A 10180-nucleotide genomic window follows, 5' to 3' on the forward strand; every position below is an offset into this window, starting at 1 on the left:
TTGCATCTTTTTAGTAAATGTTTATTTCCAAAAATTTCTAGAAGTTCAGAACAGTAAAATTCCCGCTTTTTAGAATAAATTGGAAGATAACTCTAACGTAGTTAAACTAAAATACTCTTTGAGAGTTAATATATAAACTCTTAACACCAAGTGTTAAATTATCAACTCCAGACAGATTTGGTGTTTAACACTAAATCAGAGTTAACGTACCAACTCTCCAAAAAGAGTTAAATTAACACTCTCTGGTGTGGACCCATATAGACACTTTAATAGTGTTGAAATCAAATCCGACAGTGTTAATTTGGACATGCTGGATTTGCTGTGCACCTTCTTCAAGCAGTGGTACAGGAAGAAGTCTGCATCCTTCAAGAAAAACATGATTTTCATGCAGGACAATGCTCCATCACACGCGTCCAAGTACTCCACAGCGTGGCTGGCAAGAAAGGGTATAAAAGAAGAAAAACTAATGACATGGCCTCCTTGTTCACCTGATCTGAACCCCATTGAGAACCTGTGGTCCATCATCAAATGTGAGATTTACAAGGAGGGAAAACAGTACACCTCTCTGAACAGTGTCTGGGAGGCTGTGGTTGCTGCTGCACGCAATGTTGATGGTGAACAGATCAAAACACGGACAGAATCCATGGATGGCAGGCTTTTGAGTGCCCTTGCAAAGAAGGTCGCTGATTTGTTTTTGTTTTGTTTTTGAATGTCAGAAATGTATATTTGTGAATGTGGAGATGTTATATTGGTTTCACTGGTAAAAATAAATAATTGAAATGGGTATATATTTGTTTTTTGTTAAGTTGCCTAATAATTATGCACAGTAATAGTCACCTGCACACACAAATATCCCCCTAAAATAGCTAAAACTAAAAACAAACTAAAAACTACTTCCAAAAACATTCAGCTTTGATATTAATGAGTTTTTTGGGTTCATTGAGAACATGGTTGTTGTTCAATAATAAAATTATTCCTCAAAAATACAACTTGCCTAATAATCCTGCACTCCCTGTACAGTAAACACTGCTGGTTATTGGATATCTCTGTGGGGGAGGACTAACTGACCTTATTATATAAGATGCAGTGGTGAGTGTTGTAATTATCTCCAGTAATGAAGCTGTAAAAGTCTATGAGTATGGACTGTGGAGATAGGAGCGTGTCTATAAATGGCATCCGCTTGATGCCGAACTCTTTCTGTACAGCAGAGTCGTTGCAGAGCAGCAGATTCTGCATAAACCACTAAATTTACTCTTTTTTGTGTGTTTTATTTGATTTTTTTCCTAGCAAGTGGCTGAATCCTCACCAGAAATTATTTTTGATGAGAAGTGCTGAAACTGTGCACCCAGACAAGTGTGTCCTAATTAAAAAGTTTGCAAAGTTGTGAAGCTTTTTTTTTCTTCTTTTTTTCCAAAACGTCCATGAGTGCGGCCGTATTCAAACTAGCTTTTTTTTTTTTTTTTTAAATGGCACAAGTCTTATTGTACTACCAGAGAAGGTCCTCGGAGTTCAGCTGTAAATGTAAAACACGGCGCTATGATTCCCACACTCCTGCTTGATTGAAGAGATGTTGATTACAATCATCTCATCTCCTCTGGTTGATTTTAATTTGCACTCGGTGCATTTGACCCAATTTTGTTCTAATGAAGTTGGCATTTTCAGCAAAGTTCACATGCCTGAAATGCTTTGGCAGGGACAACTTTCTGGTTTGTGTCGGGAGGTTTTGTAGCTTTTTTTAAAAAGATTTTTACCACAAATTAACTGCTCAAACTTTCTAAATATCACCACTGTGCTTGTGCTTCTCATGACAACTTAACACCTCTCCCTCCTCAGCTGACGTCCACGTAATAACGACTTGATCCAGCATATGGGCACACAAACAGGGGCTTGTTCACGTTTTGTGTGACTGTGGTGCAAACCTCTAACCCACGCTGTTTGAGCGCTTTTTTTGTCATCAATAACCCCTATTTAGCAGATTTTCCACAATTACTCTTCCACGGGGTATAAGGTGACTGTCATCCAACATTGTGTAAGTAATATTCTGTCACAAGCATTCTCACAAGTTGTTTATAATGCTCTCTTAGTTCTTCCCACCTAATCTTGACGTTTCCTCTTCTCTCTTTGACCGCTGAGGCGTTTATTTTTTTCTTTTTATTGTACCGAGAGGATGAAGTCTAAGCTCTTAATTGCAGGTGGTTGTGTGGGTACGATGTTCCCAATCCCAACCCCTTTTGTTCCCATCGCTGTGGGAGAAACAAAGGTTCCTATTTTTTCTTCTTTTTACTCCCTGCCTTGACTCTCAGAAGTAGTGTGGGGATGAAGAAAGGATTAAGTTAACATTTCTCATGACCTCTGAGGCCTGGGGTTGAAGAGGAAGCCGGCATAGCACTTACAATAAAATAAATAAAAAAACTGTGTGTGTACGTGAGAGTATACGCACACACACATCTGTCAAAATTGGCTGAAAAATTACCCAAAGATGGATACCTACAAATCTAACTCCCTTTAACATAATTTTATCTTTCACAACCTATTAGCGCGCTAAATGCTCACACATTCCCTCAAAACAGTAATCAAGTGCTAATATAATTCGGAGCAGTGCTGCTCTGGAAATCTCTCCCACTGAGACTGAATGAGTCATACCGCATGGCGAAGGCTGCTACAGTTAACTGTTGTTGTTCATTTGTTTCCCATTACAGAAGCTCCATTTTAGCTAATTAGTCTTGACAGTAACTTTTCCCTGCGGTGTTGATTAGATCTAATTAATGACTGCAGGCAAGATGGAGGACCGGTGCCCTGAAGGAGCCATTTTCGCACATCAATGGATAATTAAGGCTATTTTTTTTCTGAAACAAAGAAAAATTATTCTTATTTTTTTCTCATTGGCATCTAAAACTTTTAATCAATACTCTCTCGATAATCTACATATATTCTCAAATTACAGCATCATTTTTGAGCATTTTAAAAGGGTGCACAGCAGCACTATTGATTTTATGCAGTGTTGTGTCCCTGCAGTTGCACCTGTTTGCAAAGCACCGATTCCCCAACTTTGCTTCAAGAGGATGAATATGAAGCAGGCTGCATAGGGACAAAGAAGAGCAAACACAAGCAAACTTCCTTTGGATTGAATTTAAATGAGCAAATGAATTTAAATCAGCTGCTGCAAGGTTACAGTGTTGTGACATGACTTTTTAAGGAAACCAAAGCTTCTTTGGACGTTTTGCTGTCAGGCTTTCTTTGACCTCAGCCCCTTTCTTTGACATTGCGTCACATGATCATAATCTTTCAGTTGTAGCTCATCCACAGCTGCCTTCCACCTCCCATCAGTTCAGTGAACATGGAGTGGAGAGCTGAAGGGGATTAGATCTGAGGCAAATGTCTCATAGGAAAACACCATGGCAAAGTATGCATGTTGCATGGGAGCAAATCGCCTGGACGATCTGATTAACAGTGTGAAAATGTTCCTTATCTGTGATTAAAACCTCCATACAAATGCAGCAACACCCAGGAAGAGAAGAACATGAGATTAGATGATTGCGGAGGATATGGATTTTGTCACGTATGTACAGCATCTGCCAACAATGTACAGCAACAATTTTTCAGATTTTCAGTTCTGATCACAACGTGATGTAAAAGGTTATCTTTGTGTGTGTGAAACCAAAGGAGAAGATGGAAAACCTATTTTACTATGTATAAAATAGGACACTTTCCTGACAGATTCTCTCAACTTTTTCTAAAGCAGCCTTTCCAAAGTCAAGAGCGCCGCAGTCCACTTGAAAAACAGAAAATCTCATCGGGCCCACGCAATCTTAAATCTTCACTCTAACCAAAATACAAGCGATAGTGATGCACTTCCTTGAACATTTTATTCAAAAACCATAAACAACATGCTATAACCTGTGACCCACCTGCCACTGGGACATAAACTGCGTTTGCGTGGGTTTTCTCTGAGTACTCCGGCTTCCTCCCACAGTCCAAAGACATGCAATTAGTGGGGTTAATTTAATTGGGGTTTAATTGGTGAATCTAAAATTGCCCATAGATGTGAGTGTGTGTAAAATGGTTGCCCATCTCTCTGTATTATCTCTGTTACAGATTCCCAGTGGGGTACTGGATGGGTGGCCTAGTAGCTAGGCCACAACCCTGATTAGGATAAGTGAAGAAAAACGGATATCTGGAATTATGTAATGTAGCTGGGAAATTTCAAACGGAATTTCTGTTATCTCTGTGACCCACCTGCAGTACCTCAGTACCCTTACTTTGGGAATCATTATCCTAAAGAATTGAATTCATGTTCATCAGTTAAATAAATCAGTTAAAGAAAATCATGTTGACTTATTTTTTAACCTAATCATAGCCAGTACTTGCTAACTCTAGCATGAGACCAAATGTTCACCATAGTCTTCATACTGTATAAAAAAAAATAGACGTAGTCACTGCAACAATACCTGTTGTGTTGTTGACAAGTATTTTGAAGCATCAAATTTTTTCAATGTTTGTTTTTTATAAGCCTGACATGACCATAGTGAGAGACCAGGAAGTTGTTAGTTAGCTAGTGCTGGCTAGCTAGTTAGCAAGGTATATTTGCAATCTACTATGATAGCAAACTGAATTCCTGCCTCTTAGCTAGCAAGAGACAGGCCTAAAACAAAATGTACTTATTCCACTTCTAGTCGAAGTTGTACAGTGAAAAAATACATATTGTTGTTAGAAAGCTAAAAATGTGACAAAATCACCTGCATACAATGATCACAAACAAAGAGATTCTTATGATAAAACATTTCTGTCCAGCTGGTAATGATGTTTAAAATTTCCCAATTGTTTGGGGACTCTGTAGAGGCCAACAGTGAGATTCTGCATGTAGAAACCCAGTAAATAGTTTCACAGGGTTTTCGATTATGAGCAATGATGATCTAACTATGGAAAGTAACATCAGGTGAGCGACAACATTGTGAAACAATGGTATATGTTCCATTAGAAACTACAAGTCTGTATGATATGAACCTCTGTGATATCAGTCCTATATCAAAAAACTGTAATCTTTGAATGTTGGAAGTCGCTGTTAGTATGGAAATGTTTAAACCTGCAAAAATCAGGTTGTTTAATGAGCACTAGATATCAGAAAATACCATGTGGGACACTGGTGTAGCTCACTGGGTTGAACAGGCAATCCATATGTTGTAAATCTAGCACAGAGGCCTGAGTTTGAATCTGCCCTCAGGTTATTTTTTATATTTTTCCCCAGTCTTTCTTCCAGCTTTCCTATCTTCTCTCCACTCCCCTATTTCAACACACAAAAAATATTACAAACACGCCTTTGTATTGATTACAATCGAGAACAAATGTTTTACTACACAACATGAACAGCAAATTATATATGAGCGCAATTATGGAACGCTGGTATTAAACAAATAAACACAACTGTAATGAAACTGATTACATTTGAGAATGGTAGAAGTCATTCGCTGCAGAGTCTAGGATTTGCTGTGTGTTATGGAACAGTAGTTATTCCACCTTAAAATAAAGTATGTACACAGTATTGAGTGTTTGCCTTTTTTTTATAGTTATTTTTTTAATCAAAATATGAATGACTGTGAAAAAAAAGGTTCTGGTCCCCACAACGCAAGCAATACAAGTAGACACACACGTATATCTGGGGTTACATGTGAGTACATTGATTGAAATAACCCGTTCCAAGCCTCTTTCAATGACCACCCAGGGCTCTAGACTAACTTTTTGCCATGGTTGCACTGGTGCGCCTAAAAATAAAATTTAGGCGCACCAGCACAAAATTTAGGCGTACAAGCACAAAAGTTAGGCGTACCCAAATTTTTTAACTGCATTACTTAACACCGCAGTTTTACATGTTCACGTTTTTTTGATTTGTAAATGATTAACTAACAACCTTTCAACACAAAACTCTTTATTTGTAGCAATGTTCTACAAGAAAGATCACTTAAAAATTCTTGTGATTAAAGTGCTTCATGAGCTGAAATTTAAACATTAAACAAATTTAAAACATCTCAAGATATATTAAATTAAAAAAAAAATCCTCAAAAAGTTCCTCAAAGTGTCAAAGGCTTCACACTGAACATTTCAATATCCGAACAACTTGACATCTTATGGATTGTCCTCCATTGTAGTCACATGCCCCTCAGATGGCCAGCTCCTGTAATTTGGCCTTCTTGATCTTTCGCCTTGGGTGAACCAGCTTGCCACGCTCTCTCTAGCATCAAAATCTTCCAAACTTGGCCCCTCCACACTGATTCTTATCAGGTCATCCACTGTCTCTGAATGAAGGGATGCTCTTGTGTCTGATTTAATTCTCTTCTGTGCAGAGAACCCTCTTTCACATACCGCAGCTGAGACAGGTAGGACCAGCATAATGTGTACAAGATGCAGGATGTTCTGAGAGAAAAATACATTCAAGAGATTTGTTGAACCAATTTGTGTTAGTTAGCAAAACTCACACAATCTTAGGAAAGAACATCAACCAAAACTGACCTTGTACTCTGAGCAGTACGGCTCTCTGGTCAACATGAGCTCCCAAAGGCTGAGGTAGGTCTTGTCTTTGAACATCCTGGCAATTAACAGCTTCAAACTTACAAACTCTTCTTTTGCAAGCTCTCCGTTTACACCATTTCTGAAAATGATGTGGTTTACACAGCTAATCAGTGTTCACATAAACAACATATCTACGACCAGCACACATGATATCGTAGCAATCCACCAGCTACCTTCTCAGGACTGTGGAGAAGTGATCCAAGAGAAAAGCAAGGTCATCAGCACCATGATCCACTAAATCCTCTTTGTTCTCTGGCCAGCTATCATGATTGAAAATGTTGAAGCATTTGACAGCTTTGGTTGTGGCTGACTCAGAAGCACTATCCTCTGTTGTAAGAACAACTACATTTTAATAAATGAAAATAAAAATATAACAATGTTGTTAACAATAATAAAAATATTTCTTATCTACATGTATTTAATACACTTGCCTAGGAGACTGCTGAATCTTGCTTTCAGATTTTTCACAGTGGATTTGATTGTTGCATCCATTACTTTTTTAAGTTTAGTTGTAGCAACACCATCTTCAGCCAGAGTTGATGCATCTCCTTTGAGTGTTATTGTCTGTGCATTGCATAAACGATAAATAGAGATTGTGATATTGATATTAGAAATATGTCTGCAAATATAAATAAAAAATAATAATAAAATAATAAATAGTGTTCTGTTTAAATATGAGACACAGCTATATGTAGGCCTACCTGGAATTTGTAGACTGCCATTTCACCCTCTTTATCCTGCTGCCTCCTCTGCAGCCTCATATCATTCAGGAACTCTGACAGTCTTCCATGAGGCTTGGGTCTTGCAACCATTATCTCTGTGGTCACCAGCATTTGTTCCAGGCTGCAAACGACCTGTTTGGGTATAACAGTGCTGTATTTTTTTTTTTTTTTAAAGTTGAAGATGACCACAAACACAGTTCATATTTACACATCCCACTTTATCTCACTTACCTGTGGTAAAATGACATCATTCCTTTGAAGTAGGAGGCTAAACTTACTAATGCCACTGAACACATCTGTAATAAAATGGCAAAAGGCCACAAAAGTGGCATCTTCCATTGATTTCCTAACCTGTATGATACAACAATAAAAATTAGTCACCTAGAACATTGATGAACTACATTCTTAAAAAATATAAAGTCAATAACAATTGCATAATTCGCTAAAATAAAAAGAATATTCAGAAATAATGCACTGACCTTCGTAGCTCGGCCTGCAATGTCTGCATTAGAAGAGGAACCTGCCAAATAGTCCATGTGGCGGTACACAGTAGTGAACTGCCCTGGTTTCAGAAAGGTCTCCAGGGCCCTTGAAACATGTGGGAGCCACCTTGTTCCCTTCACCCCACTGGGCACCAGCACATTTACTCCCAAGTCAGCCCCAATGACCCTAAGCTCTCTCATTGATTTTGGGCTGAAATGATACGTCTTCCAAATTAAATGGAGAAGGTCATACAACTGCCTGATCATTGGAATTTCCCTCTGAACTGACAACATTGCCAATTCCAATCTGAAACGATAGTAAACTTTTAAATGTAGATATATCTGCTCTATAAAAGAAATTAACCCACACAGTGACTTTAGAGTGTCAGTCATTTCTTGTCTTCTAGTCTTACCTGTGAGGCATACAGTGGAAGGGCACAATGTGGTCACCTGCCTCCTGCTGCAGAAGGGCTATGACACCCCCTTTGCTGCCCAAATTAACAGCAGCTCCATCAGCCCCCATAGCAATGATTTTCTCCAACCAGTTACTGCACTGGTCCCCAAGAGCATCAAATGCTTTCTTTGAGGCAGCATAAATTCCTAAACAAATTAAAAAAAAAAAACATTTACTTATCAGATCAAGAGTTTACAATGCAGTCTTTTTCAGTTTGAGTTTCTATATTCATGTATTATTGCTATGTTTAATTTTCAATGATAAGAATATGCTAGATATGGTTAATTCAGTAACACGACGTAATATTATTAATCATATACATAGGCTACGTGACATGACATGGCTTACCTTGGGCATGGGCATGCTGGACCTCAATGTGTCCAATCAGTATATTCGCTGGTCTTCCTTTTTGCAAGATACGAGCGTACACAATGACACATTCTTTTGTGGCGATGTCTGTGTCTCCATCGATCAGGAAGGCCATGTATGTACTGTTCGCAATTTCCACTGACGTCTTTTTTTTCAGTGTGTCAGCGATTACGCCTATAAACTGGGCGCACGCAACATCATTGCTGTATGTGGGGTTTATGTCCAAGCCATTTTTCCTGTGAAGAGTTATTTCTGACTTGAACTTAGTAAACGGAACTTCTTCTTTTGCAATATTGTAGGCGATGTTAAACTTAATGATCATCTCGGCCTCCTCCGATGACCTGTTTACTCCTGCCTGCCGCTGAAAGGCAGCGGGGAGCGGGGACATTTTGGCAGAGCATTTATCGCGGCATATAATGTGTCTTCTCGATGCTGTATGCTTTTTCAGCGTTTCAATTCGAAACGTATTAGCACCAGTGACAAATGCAGTGTTGCCGGCCATGGTCTTTCCACACTCGCGACAATAAATGCAGTGCATCATATTGTCAGCTTGGCTGTATCTTAGCCAGGGAAACTGGTCAAGCCACTCGATTCGAAATTTATACATTTTCTCACTTTTACTTTGAGTGGACTCCGGCTGGGAGTCGATCGTATGTGGCTCATTTTCTGATGCCGTCTCCGGACCAGTGTTTGACAAATACAGAGAGGTTGATGGCTCCGTGTCAGAGCGCTGGCTCAGAATTTTGGACTGATCAGGCCTTAACTTAACGAAAAAGTTATCAATTGTTCTTTTCATATTTTCTCAATACCAACTTCATACACTTCTGACCTGGGCTACTCACCCTTAGCTATCTGCCCGCACTTTCAAACGTAAACACAAGTAGGTCTGCAGGAATATCTGGACCACGGCCAATCACAGAGGTCCCCGCCTCTGAGTATCTCTGATTGGTTTAGAACACGACATGGGCATAATGTGTGCCTGTTGTTGAACACACGGAGACTTTCAGGGTTGCTGAAACTTTTTTTCCGAGAAAATACTTGGTTGCACCGGTGCGACCAAGTATTTTTTTTACTTGGTCGCACCGGTGCAACCAAGTATTTTTTATTAGTCGCACCATGGAGAAATTTGGTCGCATTTGCGACCAAATTGGTCGCACTCTAGAGCCCTGCCACCTGATTTAAGTGTTAACCTCTGGAGGCCCATTTCCACCACTAAAAAAAGAAAATGTATCCATAACTTGAAATTTTGAGTTATGTTTCTCAAAATTTCGACTTATTAACTTGAAATTTCAAGTCAGCGCTGCCAATCAGTAATCTACATGAATTACATCATTTCCTTGTTACCCAGAAGCTGAAGCCCTCAGCTATAAATGCTACAGCTAAGCTACCAGCATTACAGCCAGTCATGAATGCACAAATTACTAAGTATTTTCAGCGTGGCTTCACAAATGATAAAATCTTTGTGTTATTAGATGAATCACGTGGCGTTACTATCAGCAAAGGTACTCTTGGAAGTGCCAGTTTGTTGCCATACATTGGTAGCTCACGATCCGGTTTTGATTCCTCTGCGCTATATCCTTCCAGGTAAC

At 39.1% G+C, this 10180-nt stretch overlaps 1 protein-coding gene across 1 annotated transcript; it reads right to left on the minus strand.

The window, feature by feature from the left end:
* Positions 1–5727: 5727 nt before the first annotated feature.
* LOC146714997 (zinc finger protein 862-like) lies at positions 5728–9712 on the minus strand. Its single transcript, XM_085451349.1, has 8 exons — positions 8182–9712; positions 7766–8075; positions 7518–7637; positions 7266–7418; positions 6996–7128; positions 6738–6891; positions 6505–6643; positions 5728–6408 (listed from the first exon to the last, which is right to left on the minus strand). Exons 1-8 carry the CDS (start codon positions 8289–8291, stop codon positions 6121–6123), a joined length of 1407 nt encoding a protein of 468 aa, XP_085307475.1. The 5' UTR covers positions 8292–9712; the 3' UTR covers positions 5728–6120.
* Positions 9713–10180: the final 468 nt, after the last annotated feature.

This window comes from Copadichromis virginalis, linkage group LG3, assembly GCF_057382275.1.
Source record: "Copadichromis virginalis isolate Kocher_CV1m ecotype Utaka linkage group LG3, C_Virginalis_male_GT1.1, whole genome shotgun sequence".
Lineage (NCBI taxonomy): Eukaryota > Metazoa > Chordata > Actinopteri > Cichliformes > Cichlidae > Copadichromis > Copadichromis virginalis.

Coding starts and splice junctions, on each gene's coding strand:
- LOC146714997 (XM_085451349.1), bottom strand. CDS start 8,291: ATGGGGGCTGATGGAGCTGCTGTTAATTTGGGCAGCAAAGGGGGTGTC. Junction 6,892..6,995: donor AAGATTCAGCAGTCTCCTAG/GCAAGTGTATTA, acceptor TTCTTACAACAG/AGGATAGTGCTTCTGAGTCA. Junction 6,644..6,737: donor TTCTCCACAGTCCTGAGAAG/GTAGCTGGTGGA, acceptor CATCATTTTCAG/AAATGGTGTAAACGGAGAGC.